Source organism: Talpa europaea (genome assembly GCF_964194135.1).
Source record: "Talpa europaea genome assembly, chromosome: 14".
In the NCBI taxonomy this organism is placed as follows: Eukaryota; Metazoa; Chordata; class Mammalia; order Eulipotyphla; family Talpidae; genus Talpa; species Talpa europaea.
In genome coordinates, this window is record NC_140082.1 from 9,607,799 (window position 1) to 9,624,907 (window position 17,109).

A 17,109-nucleotide genomic window follows, 5' to 3' on the forward strand; every position below is an offset into this window, starting at 1 on the left:
AATAGCACCAATTAGAATCTGCATCCGTGAGAGAGCTCCGGGGGGCTGGGGGGCTGGGAGCGGATATAGACGCCAGAACCGGGTGGGAACGCGGTCTCCCCGGGCGAGTGGTCAGTCCAGGGGCGCTCCAGGCGGAGGCCGGAATCCAGAGCCAGCGTCCTCACTCCCGAGGGGCCTCGGGATCCACTGTGTGTGCGTGTGTGTGCGTGTGTGTGTGGAAGGGTTGTTAGAGCACAAACTGCTGCACCCTCACCCCAGAGTTTCAGATTCTCAGAGCTGGGGCGACCTGGGAATCTGCATTTCTAACAGGAGCCCAGGTGGTGCCGCGGCTGCTGGTCTGGGGGACACCCCTGCAGGAAAGCAATGGTGAGTGAACCCAGATGTCCTTGCCCCCTGGGACCCCGAGAGCGGGCTCTGCCCACCCCCAGCCCACAGCTTACTCGTCAGTGTCCTTTTTGCTCTCTTCGATGAAGGCAATGGATTCAGATCTAAGGCGGTTGGTCACTTCATAGGTGCGCAGGGTGACGCCGAAAATATCCTCATGGTACCGGTTGTCATCCTAGAGACAGAAACGGCCAACAACAGTCCTTTACTGCCAGCCAAGGAACCGCACACCAGCAATCCGGAACGGGAGAAGTCCTGGGGGACACTCGGGTCCAGGACTGACTCACAGACCCTCTCCTGGGCGGGCGCTGTGGGCTCTGAGGATAGAAGTGAGGGGGGCAAATGGAAACCTGGTCATCTCCTCCTACCCTCCTCCGCCCGGCCCTGCAAGTTCAGATCTGGGCAAAGCTGGGCTTGCTGGGAAACCTTGTAGCCTGCAAAGATGGGAGGAAAGAAGTGCCTGCACAGGACTCTGGCAACACCCCACAGCTGCACCAGGGGAGACTATGAAAGTGACTCCTGAGGGTAAGACCAAAGAGACTGAGTGCTGGGACTCCACAGCCATCCTAAAATCTGACATTTTTATCAGAAAGTTCTCCCTGTCCCTCCCTTTTTAAACTACTGGGAGTTTAGTCCCTGATTTAGAATCAGGGATTCTTCTGTAAAGATGTTTGATTAGTGCTCCTGCAAGGAAGCAGAGGGGAGGGTGGGGTCATTCCTGGAGCTTAGTGAAGTTCTGGAGCTGAGATTTTCCTATTTGGGGCAGTTGGTTACACAGTTAGGACTTTGTTTGCTGGGTTGCTCCTAGCTTCTGTCCTGTCTTTGTGTAAACTAGGAAAAGGCATGCCTCCTTGGGGTGGGCACAGCTCCATACCAAGGCGAGCAGCTTGGAGAATCAAGCTTGGGTGATTTTCAGCTCCCACTCGCCCCCCTTTGGGCAGGCCTTTTTGTGCAGTGCCCAACTGGCACAACTGCCCGGGGTAGTGCTTCTGCGGGCAGGAAAGTTGGTTTACGATGGCTTTGATCTCGCTACCAGATGGTCCACCGTCTTGTTACTATCACACACTGCAGCCCCTGACCATAGCTAATATAACACCTGCACGTCCTTCCTTCTCTCAACTATGGGTTGGGGCCACCTATATCCTCCACTCCCAGGACAATGGGAGCAGGGATGCCATCCTGGCTCCTCTCATCATGGAGACAGGCGGGTGAGGAGGAGGAAGCGGGGAGCCAGGTGCCAGAAAAGGGGTGCAGGAAGCCAGTGCCTCACTCACCCTCAGCCTGCTGATGAACACTCCTGCGTCCTCGGCCGAGAGCTTCCCCTGCTGAGCCATGATGTGCTGGACGGCTTTGAGGACGTCGGCGGCCATGGTGACATCCCCGCACACATAGATGTGGCCCCCTTGCTCCTTCAGGGCTCGGTACACGGGCTCTGCCAGCTGCTCCTGCAGGATGTCTTGCACGTACTTCTGCAGGGAGCAGGGTACAGCCAGTGAGAGAACTGGGCACTGATGGGCCTGGGGCACAACGACCGACCAGTGCCTCTTCCCCTGCAGTCAGTGCTCCCCACGGGGTAGAAAGACTTGTCCAGGTGTAGGTTCGGGTTAGTGGCTGCAGGGTTGGGGTGCAGGGGAAGATGCCAGGGAAGCCCAGGGCAGACAGCAAGCAGTGAGCAAGGGGCGGGGCTGTCAGGTCACGTGGGGCAAGGCAGTAGCAATAGCTGGAGTAAAGGGGGGAGGGGGGTGTCTGGTTTGTTCAGGGCGCATTAACTTGTCCAGGAACATTTAGCTGGCACGTCCTGCTGTGCTGGTTGTAAAACACGGCCTCACTTCCACCCCAGTGGTCGAGTGGCCCTGTGCCATAGCTGCCCTGTCCTTTTCCTGGGATGCCCCCTGGACCTCCCCAATATCCAGGAGGAAGATGCTCCAGTCCCATGGCTGGTCTGACGGTAGCGCCTCTCGGGGGCTGCTAAATGTTTCTTTTGATTCATTTTTCTAAATATTTTTATTGTGATGAGACACACACGATAGAAATCTGTCAGGAGACAGTTTCAAAGCAACAGCTCAGAGCATTAAGCACATCTACCATGCTCTGCAGCCGCCACCACCATCTAGCTCCTGAAGCTGTCATTACCCCCAAAAGGAAACCTATACCCATGGGGACTCCCTCCTCATCTCTCTTCCCCACAGCCCCTGACACCTCTAAACCTGTCTGTATGGGCTTGGCCGTTCTGCATATTTCACATAAGTGGAATCACATCATGTGGGCTATTCACTATTTTAAAGAAATATTTGTCTTCTCCAAGCTTCCTGAGTATAAAACCAGTTCATGGAGAGTCAGAAAAGGTGGGGGTCTCTGGGGAGAGGATGTGCATGTTGGGGTGAGGTGGGGTGACTGCACGGCTGCGGTTACCTTTGGTTTGTCCGGCTCCCTGGAGTAGGCGGTGTACAGCTCTCTGAAGACCCCCTTGTTCTTGGCCTGCAGGGTCTCCTCGCGGTAGATGTGGTCTATCTTGGACTGCCGGCACCCGAACACCAGGACCATGGGGCAGGGGCTCAGTCCTGGAACCAGGAAGATGGGAGCTCACCGACAGCCTTGCTTTGAGGGGTGGCTGATGTGCCGGGGGTGGGGTGCTGGGAACCTTAGTGTGTGCCATGTGGATAGAAGCAGCACAAAAACACAGGTGGGCACATGCACACACACGCGCGTGCACATGCATGCCGGGGCGGCAGTGTTCAGCCTTTGGCAGATCTCCCTTTTCTGGGTCTCCATCTTGCCTTCTGCCCCCAGGGCTGCTGAGCAGCTCCATACCCCCCACCGGGTGCGCTAAAACCCTGGACTCTGCGGCTACACGGCTGAGTTCAGATCCCAGCTCCGGGTCACTGCGAGCAACTTACTTAATTTCCCACGTGTCAGTTCCACCCCCTCCCACCCTTGTCAATGGGCCTCCGCACACGAGTGCTCCAGGACATTAGCTGTTTCACTGGGACGGCAGTTCCGCGGGGCAGGGTTTTTACAGCCGTTTCTCTGCCTATCTCACTGCTACGCCTCCAGTGCCCACACCGTATCTGACATGTTAGATGCTCCAGAAACGCCGAGTTTGCTGTGCTGTGGATTTCTCTCTTTCCTCCCGAAGCTGATCTGTTGCGTCTCACACAGCAAACCTGCTCCTGGACAACAGCTCTGGATAACATTGATCTGAGTCTCATGCTCACCCATTCCAGGGCTGCTGGGATTTATGATGGACTCCTATCTTAACCATCAAAGGAATGTCCTCTGGGGGTGCACTGTTAGGTCCTCGGACTGTGTGGCCCGTCCAGCTGTGTGGCCCCTCCGGCTGTGTTTGGAGGGGCCCTTTGAGTTACGCCATGAATGTCACCTATTGGTGGGGTCCCCACGCTTCTGCTGCAGGCATTGTGCCCCCCATCTCCCCGGGGGTGGTGCTGCCGTACAGTTTTCATTCCCCACCATTCCTCCTGCTGCTGACACACGGAGTGGGGGTTTCCTCATCTAGGAGTGGAGGTCTCGTGGCTGCGGGGCTGTGACCCACCTTTGTGTTGGATATCAAATTGCCGCTGCTGCCAGAAGCTTCGGAAAGGGGCAATGCCAGTACCCGGGCCAACCAGGATGCACGGCACTTGGGGGTTTCGGGGTAGACGGAAGCTGGGCGCTCTAGACCAGGAAGAGAGAGTCACAAGGCTTGCTGAGTTCCTCGCTGTTCAACAACAGCCTTAGGCCAGGTGGCCATCTTGGGCTGAAATACAGTGGGACCGTGGCATTTCAGCTGGTGCCAGGCAACACTGATGAGGGGGGTGGGTTCCATAGATTTGGGGAGCTTCAAAGGCAGGAGGTCCTCAGGGTCTAGCTATGACTCCATTTCCCAGTTTCCCTCATTGCTGAGCTGAGCCACAAAGGCAGAGGGACTGACTGAGGCCAGGGTCTCCCTTCCTCAGCACTGTGACACCCGTTGGGGGGGTGGGAGGAGCTGCATCTTTCTCCCTTAGGGGTGCTGGCCTGTGCACCATGGGGTACTGAGCAGCACCCCAGCCTCTAACCACCAGCTGTGACAGTCAAAAATGACATTGACAACTACCTGGGGGTCAAAATCACCCCAGGTTGAGAACAATGATTTAATCACCCACGAGGGGTCAGGGTATACAGGAGTGTGAGAAGGGGTGCAGATGCCTGCACAGCGCAGGGAGTCCGGGCTCAGAATAGCATTTTAGGGGCTTTCTGGGGATTCTGATGCCTATGGTACGGGGTTATCCCATAACGATCTACTCTTGACAGTTGACAGAAAAGGTTGGCCAAGCCACCATTCAGGCGAAAGTACTGGCTCATAAAGCAGATACCTCCTGTGGGCCTATGTCAGCTCTCATCCCTGTTTATCATATATTCAATTATATTTTTATTTGGGTGATGCTGCTAAGAACAGTTAACATGAAATCTAAGCCCTTCTAAACAAGATTTTAAGTGCACAACACAGTATTGTGAACTACAGGCGGGAAGAAAAGCTCTGATGGATGGGGGTGTGAGGGATCTGCCCTGACTCTAAGAAACTGGGGACACCGAGGGTAGCTGGAGACCCTCTGTCTGGTTCTTACGTGGTTCCGGCCTCTAGAGTCTAGTGCAGGACATGCACTTGGTGACTGCTGCCTGGCCGGGCTCTGGCTCTGGCTCGCTCACTGCTGCTGTGCCCCCGAGACCCCGCTCCCCTGACACCTTGCGGGGAGCCAGGATGGTGATCTCAATGCCCTCTGACTCAGCCATTTCTCTAGAACCCTTCAGACTGCGCCCCACCCCACCTCATGACCTCTGCAAGCAGATGTGGGGCGATTGCTCATTTGTCTTCATTTGCACTCACCCTCGCACGAAGCAGGGTACACCCTCGTCAGCCTGGATGCGGTTGAGCCAGGAGGAGCACACGCCGTGGTGGACTGGTCCTTCTCCATCTAGCAGGATGAGGGAGGTGGTCAGAGTCGCCCATTGTGCCCGGGGCCGCCACAGCACTGGCCTCCCTTCCCCACTAGAGCAGGAGGCTCACAGCCCCAGGCCAATCTCTGTCCTGAAGCTCCTCTGACGGGGAGGAGAAAGGGCCCAGCTTGGCTGAGCTCCCAGCTGAGCAGCTGCCTGGGCTTCTGCTGGGTCAGACTCACATCCCGCCCACCGACGGGATGGTCAGCGTGCGCCTCAGTCAGGGTGCTTTCATGGGCTACCGGGCCCCAGTCTCTGTGCCCTCGGGTGCATTTTAACTGCTTTATCAGAGAGGGAGAAATACGGAAGCAGAGGTCGGGGTAGCTGATTGGCCCACAAGCTGCTGGATATCATCCTTGGAGGGAGGACGTGGTATGTGCTTGTTCTAGCTGCTACCTTGAGGGTGTGAGGGGATGAGGGGAGCAAAATGGGGTGTCAGGCTTTGTTAGCAGAGGGGGCTCTCAAAGGCACATCTTGTATCCTTCCTACTTCTGCCCGGGGTTTGCTCTGCTTCTCTGGCTTCCTGGCTTTTGGGGATTTGGGATTTCAGCAGATGGCAGAGGTCCAGGTGGTGGGGGATGAAGACCTAAGGGGGCTCTCCCGGTGCCTCTACCCACCTCCGGTGCGGTAGGAGACAATGGCCACGGTCAGGTGCACCTCGTCGGGGTACATGTCTGGGGAGGAGCTGATGGAATAGTAGCGAGGTTGCAGCAGGGACAGCTGGGTCAGCAGCAGCGTGGCAGGCATCTGGATGGATGGGAACTCCTCCAGCACCTCCACGATGGTGGGGTTCTTGCCCCATTTCCATTCTTCGTACTCCTGCAAACCCTGCGCCAACAAGAGGACAGAGGAAAACTCGCACCTGGCTCTGGGGCCACTTCCAATCAGGACTTTGGGAGTCAAATAAAAATCATCACCGAGAACACTCATAGTGGGAGGAATCTGGGCCAGGTTTTAATTCCTGCCAGGAGCTATGGAATAAGTATTATTGTGGCCCCTATCTCATAGAGGGAGGCATGGGGCCCTGCTTGGAGAAGCCTAGGAGGTCTTCCTGGGTCAGCTTCTTACTGAGTGAGGCTCTGCTGCAGCTTGGGGGCAAGCTTGGTTTGTAAGCAAGGGAGGCAGTTGCTGTGTTTGTTTGGCTCACTTGACCATCAGCCTCCTATACCTCAGCTCCTGAGTCAGAAAAGGTTTATCTTTAAGGCAGTGTGCCCAGGGAGTCTCTCCTTTTCTTCTAAGCATGAGGGGAGCCAGAACTAATGGAAGTTCAAAGGTTCTGAAGTGCAGGGGAAAAGAGTCAGAATATCTATTTCCACCGTACCTGAGAACTTTGAGATTCAGCGGGCCTTCGAGGGCAGATGGTCAGGACCAGCCCAAACGGACTAGCCAACAAACTGGAATATGGCCGCCTTTATTCCAGGCTGCCATCTGCTGGACACTGTTGTAAGAACAGCACAACTCTGCGATGACTAGGAAAGTGCCCCCTGGGTGTTCCAGGCCACCAACCCACCTTGCTAAGGACCAGGAGACGCTGCTTCTCTTTCTCGCTGGTGGCCAGGGAGGCAAACTGCTGCAGCTGCAGGGGCGTTGGCGGTGTGGTGATGTCTAGGTAGTACTTGAAGGCCTGGAAGATGGTGCAGGGAGGGAGGCGGTGCTCATCCGTCCAGTTACTGATCACTCCTGTAGAGGCACAAGGGGGGTGAAGGGTGGTGGTGGGAAGAGTCTGAGCCCCGAGGGCAGAGGATAGGGCCAGGGAGCAGGTTCGCCCCAGAAACAAGAAGCTCTTTGGGGTCCATCTTTCATGACCTGCATCTACACCTGGGCACCCAGGGACTGTGTCACTACCTCCTGTGTGCAAGGAGCATATCCAAAATCAACTGAGCAAATTAGTCCAAAAATTAAAAAACAAACAGAAATTAAAATAGCACGAGTCTCCTAGCTTTCTACGCAGTGAGCCGCCAACCGAGGGGGAGCTATGAGACTATTTTGGCTCCATCTGTCCTCTCGTGGTGTCAGCCTCTCTCCCCTCTGAGTGGGATTCTAGTGTTTAAAATTACAAACATGCCTAACACTTACCTAGCACTTTCTGCATACCAAGGACTATTCTCAGTGCTTCACATTTGCTGTATTTATACTCATAGACATATTTTCTATGTATTTATATTCATTTAATCCTCACTACAATCCTAGGAAGCGGGGGCTATTATTATCCTATCCTTTTTGCGGCTGAGAAAAATGGAGGTACAGCGAGGTTAAGCAATTTGCCCACAGTCACACAGCTCATAAGTGGGAAGTGAGGCAGGATGGCTCCCAAGCTTGTTCTTAGTACTTCACGGTGCTGCTTCTGTGCTCTCATTCAAGTTAGCCTCTGCACACAAGCCTCTCCTTCAACCACCACTCCAGAGAACTTTGAGATTCAGCGCGATGCTCTTGTTCCATCAGGCCTTAGAGGGGAGAGGGTCAGGACCAGCCCAAACGGACTAGCCAACAAACTGGAGTATGGCCGCCTTTGCTCCAGGCTGCCATCTGCTGGACAGCTGGACAGCTCCTGGACAGCATCTGCAGTAAGCTCCTCTTACTGTTGTAAGAACAATACGACCCTGCGATGACTAGGAAAGGTGCGGCTTCATCAGGGGCTCAACCCAAGATCAAAGAACTTCCAACACAGAGGATGGGGCTGGATTTATTAATGGAAGGTGTGTCTCTCCAAAGTGGTACCTTCCTAAGGGTTCGCCACAGGGCTCTGACTACCTCCCTGACTTGACGTCCTTTATACAGGTGATATGTCACCATCTCACAAGCCACCAGGTAAGGCCCCTGACGTTCCCAGTACCAGAGCCTTGAGCTCACCTGCACCTACTGAGATGAAGCACTGAGGCCCGTTTGCCTTTGCAAGTTCTTCAGTGGGCATGTCAGGGATGGTCGCAGAACAGGTTGGACCTTGATCTAATGAGGTCTGATATGTGGTTCAGTCCCTGCGGGGTGCTGGGGCTGCACATGGAACCTTCTGATTTGGAGTGGGGAGGCAGGAGCAGAGGCCAGGGGCTGTTTGCTCAGTGGGCGGTGGGGCCCTGGCGAGGAAGGCAGAGAGCAAAGCGGCCACTTCTAAACCCGCCTCTAGCCGATGTGGGAAGGTGAAGCCCGTCTCTTGCACTGGTGGCCCATCAATGTTCGCTCAGCGGGTTGGGCCACACCGGTTCAGCCATGAGAAAGGGGGTGTCTGCAGACTCATGAGCTGGTGGGGAAAAACCCATGCTCCCACCTGGATTGGTGATTGGGAAGAAGCCCGAACCTCCTTTTCCCCAGACACCCACTGTCTCTGGAACTCCCTGGGAAGGAAGGGCTCTGGGAGGTGCCCGACCCGCTGTAGTTACCCAAAGCCGTGTTCCGCTCCTCCAGCAGCTCCACTTTCACCAGCTGGTTGACAGGGGGTGCGTCCTCCAGCCGCTCGATCAGGGCATTCACCAGGTCCTCGTGGTTGCCGGGGAAGACGCCCAGGTGGTCCCCCGGCTGGTACAGCAGCTCCTGATTCCCGTTGGTGTGGAGACGCACGAAGATGGTGGACCGGCTGGAGAGGAGGGCGGGGGGCAATCAGGGCAAGGTCACCAGCTGCCGGCCGCTTTCTTTGCCCCTTTGCCCCTTTGCCCTTGTGGCTGCAATTCCCCCAAGCCAACCAGATTTCTGCCACCTGTGAGCTCCTCATTACAAATCCAATGCAAAGCCGGCTCTCAGGGTGGCACTGGACATGGCTACTCACTTCTGCTTCTTTAATTCTCTTCTCTTGGATGCTAGCACCCAGCTCTCCTGATCTCTCCGCTGCTGCTGCTCAGCCTCCTTTGCTGGTTCCTTCTCATTTCCCCTAACACTGCACATGGGAGCACTCCAGTGTTCAGTCCCAGGTCTCTCTGCTTTTCCCTGGTCCTGTCCCTGCTTGATTTTTGTTCATCGCACCTGCCATCATCACGCCCCCAGGGGAGCTGACTTTGCTATCTCTATTGCCCTCTGCCCCCTGCCAGGCCCCTGAAACTCTAGAGGGCAAGGAGTTTGTCTTTTTCTGTCCACTGCCCTATTCCTGGCACTTGGGACAGTGCATGGCACACAGTAGGTGCTCAAGAAATATTTACTGAATGAAGGAACCCTGGACTTGCAGGATTAATCAGCTGCCAGGACGCACTGTTCTCAGCACCAATCAGGTTCTCAGCAACCATTACTCTGTTGGGACCACAGGCAGGAGTGGTGTCCCCAGTTTGTGAAATTCCATGGCTCCGAGGAAATCCCAAGCTCTGCTCCCTTTTTGTAACCAGAAGTCCTCATGTAGAATGGAAAAGGGAAGCGGACTTGGCTTTAAGCTTGGGTTCTTATTTACAAATATGCTGATGTTAAAATACTGAGCTATCTGAGAAGAGAACCCGGAGAAAAACTTGTTTATGGCTGTAGGGTCACCCCTTTTGCACTGATTTTTGTATTTCAAGTGTAGGAAGCCCGGGTTAAAGGAATAGCTTAGGAGTGAATCTCAGAATATGAATATGAATCTCAGTTATTTGGGATGGTCCTTTTAAAAGTTTTAGCACAGGGCCTCCCTGGTGGCGCAAGGGGCTAAGACACAACCTATGAAGCTATCCCCAGCATCTGCAGCATAAGTTCGATCCCCTACTGGCCAGGGAGCTACCCAGATGGTGCAGCAGACCTCTCCTGACTCGCCCGCTGCTCCCCTCAGCCGTGTACTTCAATCTGCCTGCTCTGTTCCCCACTCTGTCTCTGGTGAATCCTCTCACCCCCCGCACCTCTGGTCTGTACCCCAGTTCTTGTATGCATAAATAAATAAATCTTTAAAAAGAAAGTTTAAGCACAAAGATGCACAACCTGAAAACTTTGGGACCGATCACACTTCAGTGGATCGAACCCTTTGTACTCTTGGAGTTACGTCTGCTTCTGGATCTGCTTTTCCTTCATTGCCAACTGGTTCAGTTGATAGGGACACTTGATATTTATTCCACTGGAAGTTTCTACATCCTCCAGGGTATGTAAATCAATACTTGAATAGACCAATGGGACTCGCTATTTAAAGGAGTGTTTGGCTCAACCAAGAGCTTCTTTGTGCTGCAAATAGCCACCATTATTAAAAATAGTTGTGCTGGCACATTTGTTTTTTGGGGTGTCAAGTATTTTCTTGAAGCAAGTCGCCCTATCCTTAGAATGGTGAGGAACTTGGTGACTGAGATTGTGAGCGGCGGTGTTCGGGTCTGGGGTCCCACTCTGCTCCCCGGGCAGATTCTGCCCTCTCTGGGTACTCATCTTGTCTCCTGAATGTCTGAGCCGGCTCTGAGCTCACACCGGTTGTCTGGTTCCTGGAGCACAGAGACATCATTACCACCCCCCTCCCAGCAGAGGCCAACAACCAGCAGGGGGCGCTGTGGGGTCGCTAATCTGGGTGCCTCCTGAGTCAACCACAGGAAGCCTTTGAAAGGTCCGCAAATCAATTCCCACTTTCTCCCAGATCATCACGATTTCTTTCAGAAGTATATTTGCCTCCGCGCTCGCTCTTTTGGCCGGTACAAAATAGAAATGCGGAGGACCTGAACTTGCTGAGCTGGCTCACGCTCACAGCCACTTTCCCCAAATCCTCTTGAAAGTCTCGCAGAATGTGGCCAAGCAGATAAGGGGCAGGGAGGGGATGCAGCGGGCAGGTTAGCTGGAACGTGGGCCCAGGCTTGGCTGCGAATTTAACCAAGGGAACTTTGCGAGGCGCTGACCAGGCAGGGCTTGCTGAGAACCCCAGCACCGAATGACTGTGGGGCCCCTGGGCCCCTGGGTGGGTTGAACCTCGAAGCTTTGCAGGGAAGCGGATCACCTGAGTAGTACCGGCCTGGAGACCAATTATCTGAAATATCAGTTCTGCTGGGGGTTTCTAAGTATTTTAGGATCTTCTAAGTTCTTTTTTTTTTTAAGCTTGGGACACATTTGGGCCATTGAGAAATACATACTCAAGGAGGGAAAAAGGGTGACACTAGGATGTCAGCTGTTATTAGGGTTCCCTCCACCTTCTCCCCCATAGTATCCCCCAATTTGACATATTTATAGCCACATACAGAAGCATAACACACACGTACATGTGTCTGCTTGGCTGAGGTTCAATGACAGTTTCGCGATAAAAGAACAGCTTGCTAATGCCTAGCATTAAGTGAAAAAAATAATGTTCGCTCTTCAATGAAAAGTGTCAGTTGTGAGCAGTTCTGAGTTACAAGGTTCATTCATCCAACATCTTTACAATGAGTGTCAGGCACTGTTCTAGGCACTGGTGTGAGTGACGGGAAAAGACAGCAAAGTGCCCTATTTCACTGAGAAGCAACTTTGGAGGCTCGCAGATGGGGTTGGTTATGTGGATGGTGCTGGTCACGGCTTGGGGGCTAAGTGATCATCAGGTAGGACAGTCAGGGAGGCCTCTGTGATTTGCCATTTGAACTGAGATCCAGAGGGTGAGAAAGAGCCAGAAGGCAAAGATCTGGGGAAGAGTGTTCCTGAGAAGAAAGAGCACATGCAAAGGTCCTGAGGTAGGAAAACGTGTGGCAAGTTTGAGGAAAGGAAAGAAAGGGAGCGTGTTTGGAGAGAGGTCAACACAGGGGAGAAGGAGGGTACAGGCCTTGGCATGACCTGTCACTGTGAGGAGAGAGCGAGCTTCCTTCAAACCAGTGGGAAGTCATTGGAGAGTGTGATATGCTTCCATTTGTGTTTTTAAAGGGTTCCTCTGGCTGTTTTAGAAAATTGACCTTTTCGTGAAAAGCCAAGAAACAAGAAGACAAGTGAGACGGCTGTTGCGGTGACCCCGACCAGTGGGTGAGCCTAGCTTTGCTAGAGGGGGCAGGGGTAGGTTTGAGGTATACTTTACAATCCAGGGTGCCCGTGGATGAACAGTGTGAGGGAGAGACTAGGAGGACCCTTGAGTCAAATGTTGATGGACTCTGTTTCAATGCAGAAGGGCTGGAGAGAAGCAATTTTATCAGAGAGGAGATGTATAATAGTATAATGTATAATAGTCTCCAAAAGGAGTTCTCCGTTGAAGGTCCCCCCTTCTCCCCCACTCTCTAGGACATCCCAACCTGGCTGCTATGTATCGAGGCATCTGCCATTCTCTTTCCACATGTTCCTCCTCATTCTTACCTGCCAATTTCAAATCTATATTTCCCCTCCTCCTTCTGACTTCTATACCACACCCCTTAGCATCCCCTTCTGCACTGGTTGCTAATTGGCATATGCAGAAATTATTTCTTACCCAGCCAGTAACTGAAGTTATCAGTTATATATTTATATTTGCAAAGATCACCCTCAAAAGGCTATTTACTTCCTCTTAAGCACTTTGCTTGCAATTAAGGGGGGAGGCAGTTGTGACACCATGCTTCTGATCTCCTGGGCCAAACAGTCTGACTTTGGCCTTGGGCAGGAGAAGATAGGAGAGAGTTTCATGCTTTTTCAACTCATTATCCTTTCTCTGAAAAAATGAAACACATAAAGCTGGAAATGGTCTTAATCCTGAAAATAGGAGGCAATGCTTTCAGAGATAAACACCTAGCCAATTTGATTCTTTCTGCACTAATCCATAACTGATTTTAATGCTATCTTTTAGTTCCTAGCCTTGTTGAAATATTCCCTTGTAAGTCACTCAGCATAGAGTTCAGTTGCCCTTTCTGGAGGTGGGTGAGGGTTATTCTGGGGCTTGGTCCAACTTAGCATCAAAACATTTGTAAATGACCGTGTTTTTTCTGTACTATAGCTTAGGGAGTAGATTTGTGATCTGGGCTTTCATCGTTTGTTGCTGAAAGAAAATTCCAGTAGATTCTTAGTCCTTTTTTTCTAATGCTACTCAAGTCATTTCCATAGCAGGAAAAATAAAGAGTGCCTCTCATGTCAGGGAGCGTTATCCTCTGAATGTTGCACTTAACAAATTATTTAAATGGATTCACTGCCCAGCCCATTTCTTTAGTGTCTGAGGATTGAATAGAGAGAGTGTGAGGGCCTCCAGGGATCCGTCCTGCTGGTTATGCTCATCAGGTTTGAAGTCCATGTGGAAAGCAGCCATACTAAATGTACAAGTGTATGCTGGGGTGGACAAGTCACTGATGGGGATGGATGACATGCTACTTGCTTCGTGAATGTCATCTTGAAACCCACAGCAGCCTTGCGGTGCTGTTGAAGTCATGCGGTCACCCATTTGGCCTAGTGACTTCGCAGTCAAAGAACCGGTTGGTGTGACCTTGAAAAAGTCACTAGAATTTTCTAATTGTCAATTCTCATACTCAAAATGAGGATAATGGTTCCTACTTCCTGGGTGAGTCAGAATGATGACAGATCCTGCACAGACAGGACTCAAAACAGTGGTTGGCCCATAGAAAGTTCTAGATAAACATTAACAGTGTTTACAGTGACTGTTGTCATATTAGGCAAGGAGACAGGGGCTTAAAGAACCTGAGCAGGGACTTGCCCAAGGCTCCACTGCTGGTGCGGGGCAGAGCTGGGGTCAGAACTCAGGAGTGTCACGCTTGAGAGCCTACTCTTTGTGCTATGTCATGCCACAAATCAAGATTTTAAAAGATTTTCATGAGCTGTAACTGCAAATTGAAAGATTTTATTCAGTAGGGACCAATGCAAAGCTACTTATATAAGCAGGCCTGGCCTGATCATTTTGGAAAGACGTGATGTCTAAGAACAGCAAGGACCTCAATGGGACAGCACAGGAGACAGAACCGCATCTGCGATCTCAGTTGGCATCATGTCCTGTTCATGTCCTGTTCAGACAATCATCACAGCCTCACTGTACTCCTCTGCACTGTAGCCAGGTCTGAGAGTGACATTTCCAGCAGGAGAGTGTGTTCCCTTTAGCTACGGCAGCTAGGAAGCCTGTTTTGAAGAACCTAGAACCCAGGAGATATCGGCCAACGTCCTTGGCTATTTGAAGCTGTCTCTTTTGGAAGAACTGAATTTGTTTTGGGTGTTACTAGAGTGTAATTAGGATTCATATGAAGTGCTAGGAAGATATACTTTGGTTATAAGCAACAGTAAGATCATTTCTAACAATCCGGACTTACAAAACAGAGCAGGCTGTCTTGGGGTAATGAACCTGTCATCCCACAGGAATGTAAGCAGAATGTGGGCAGTAACTTCTCAGCACTTCACAAAGAACCATCTGCAGTGAGGAAACGCCTGGACAAAGTGACCTCTGATGAAGGTGCAGTGAACACTGGCAGGTCTACAGGGGTGGGTCTACATTCAGAAGGCCTCACAAAACCTTCCACTTTGCTCTTTGCATACCCATCATCATTGTCTCCTTTTCCTGTCCCTGCAGGTGGGACCTTAACAAAGGACAGCGGGAGACCACAGAGCAGCCGGGGTCTTTACTACGGCCTTTGGAGTGGCTGGGAAATGGCAGCCGGTTCTGGGAGTCACCAGTCTCCTCCCTTGTTGTGGTGGCAGCGGTGGGTAACCCTGAGAAACAAAGGTGTTCCTACCTGGAGTTAGGGCTCTGAAGGTTTTGACGGCTGAGGAGTCGAGCGGCTGAGACTCGCTTTTTGTGGACATTGGACAGACCTGTGGGGGGGGGGGGCGGAGAACAGCAACAGTTGTCAGTATAAAGTCTCCAGCTTCCAATGACCTTCTCTTCCCACTATGCTCTGGGGTGAAGTGAAGAGATCAAGGAGCTGAGGCCAGGCATGCACTGGTGGGGCCAGCTGAGGTGGCTGTGGATAGTGCAGAACAAAAAGCAAATCTGGTTGAACTTAGTTGAGAAGAAGCTGGTGATGGTCCCGTGTCACACTACTGCAAAGAGAAAGGTCTGAGCGTGTGCGTTACTGGGCATGGGGCAGTAACGCTTTGTCTACTTTGGGGGGACTATGCTAAAGGGAGACCAAAGCCATAGACCCACCTCTCTAAGCACCTTTTGGAGGGGAGAGCTCCTTTTTTTCCCCCAGCATCATGAACGCCTCCCCAGGAGGGTGGTGAGAAGTACCTTGTGTAAGTTCTGGAGCTTCGGCCACATAGGTGAGGCGGAACTTGTTCCTCTTCCAGCTGCGGTCATTGCTGATGAGGGAATTGTTCGCTTTTTCAATATTGACATCGTCTCCCACGCAGAATACATCACAGGCTGCCTGTGGCACACACGGGGCATTCAGGGACCCCTTGAGCCAAGAGGGATTCCTCTCCAAAAGCTCCAAGTCATAGGAGGCATCTCTCCACCCACCCACCTACCCATCTACCATCCACTCATCCATCATTTCACCCATTAATCCATCTGTTCACCCATCCTATTTTTCTGAGTGCCTTCAATGTGTGAGACACATCATATTTATTATTGACTTTAGAACCTCACCTCTATTTAATAGGTAACTCTGGGCCCTTTATTTCTAAAACCAACATGTACAGAAGCTTAACATTAAAAAAGACAGTAAACAACTTAGAATTTCCTACCCATCTTCCTCTAAAGGCTTTAAAAATTATATTAAATGTAAAATATGTCAAATGTGGATAGCTGCATATACATTTTCCTTTGTTTCCTGTTACTTTTTGCAAGTTCGTAAGTTCTTTAACTTTAGTGATAAGTTCTTTTAACTTAGTGATCCTGTAGATTTCTGTTCAGAATTACTTTTTGAGATGAAAGGCAAGAACAAGCTAAAGGTTTTCAAGGGCAGATCTTATCATTTTTGACCTCATCTTGATTTTAAGACAGCTGAAATGTCTATTAGTTGATGAGTAGATAGACAAAATGTGGTATATCCACACTGTGGACTACTGTTTGGCCATGAAAAAGGAATGAAGTACTGCTATGTGCGGACGAATCCGGAAAACATGCTAAATAAAGTAAAGGAAGTTAGTTCCAAAAGACTAGGTATGATTCTATTCCTCTCCTGGAAATACCCAGGAGAGGCAAAATTATAGCAATAGAAAATAGATTAGTGGTTGCTAGGGCTGGGGGTGGGGTGGAAGGCCAGTGGAGTTATAGCTAAGAGGCCTGGTGTTTTATAACAGTTTTGCTTCTGGGATGTTCAATCAAAGGTGGATGACTCAAGTCAAGATCCAACAGTTAGATCGAGATACAAAAAAACCCCCCATATCTCTACTCTGTCCCAGAAGAAAAACAGGAATAGGCTTATGGACACAGCCTCCCCATCCAGATGTCCCTATGGCTCACGGATCTCACTTTCCCCTTCTGTACTCCACCTGTATTTGCAAGTAAGATGAAAAGTGTCAACTAAATGACAGTGGGTTGCATAGTTAGTCCCCTTTCTCTGGGGGCTGCAATGAGAATGCATTCCAGGGCTGAAGAAGGGACAGGCAGAGCTCGGTCCATAGTCACTGGTTTTTAGTATTTCCCAGGATGGTCAGTGGAGTCATGTTCCACATGTAGATCGAAGGTCACTGTCCACATATTCTCCTGCAGCCACAGACCTGGAATAATCCAGTAAGATGCTCTATCCTGATGGAAATGTTCTATGCTGCCCAAAATGGTAACCCAGGGCTACTTGTGACTACTGAGCATGTGAAATATGGCTTGTGCAGCCAGGAATGAAAGTCTTAATTCATGGACAATTTTGAATATTAGCTGAATCATTTTTAAAATTTAAGCATTTTATATTTATATACATAAGGAGAATTAATATAAAATCCAACTGAAAAGGTATAATTCAGTGTTTTTTAGGATATTTAAAGGTTGTGTAACCACCACCACTAACCCATTTCAGAAAGTTTTCGTCATTCCTAAAGAAA

At 51.2% G+C, this 17,109-nt stretch overlaps 1 protein-coding gene across 2 annotated transcripts in view; it reads right to left on the reverse strand.

Annotated features, from left to right (window-relative positions):
* Positions 1-260: 260 nt before the first annotated feature.
* NOS1 (nitric oxide synthase 1) overlaps positions 261-17,109 on the reverse strand; it is a gene marked incomplete at its 5' end in the record, with an annotated part of 72,623 nt that continues 55,774 nt past the window's right edge. For both annotated transcript variants that reach the window (XM_084254403.1, XM_084254402.1), the window contains 10 exons: positions 261-559; positions 1,659-1,853; positions 2,797-2,945; positions 3,935-4,056; positions 5,249-5,336; positions 5,976-6,186; positions 6,869-7,038; positions 8,733-8,926; positions 14,859-14,937; positions 15,356-15,494. In XM_084254403.1, the coding sequence (XP_084110529.1) occupies positions 437-559; positions 1,659-1,853; positions 2,797-2,945; positions 3,935-4,056; positions 5,249-5,336; positions 5,976-6,186; positions 6,869-7,038; positions 8,733-8,926; positions 14,859-14,937; positions 15,356-15,494 (1,470 nt within the window). In that variant the 3' untranslated portion in view covers positions 261-436. The remainder of the gene's footprint in view (positions 560-1,658; positions 1,854-2,796; positions 2,946-3,934; positions 4,057-5,248; positions 5,337-5,975; positions 6,187-6,868; positions 7,039-8,732; positions 8,927-14,858; positions 14,938-15,355; positions 15,495-17,109) is intronic.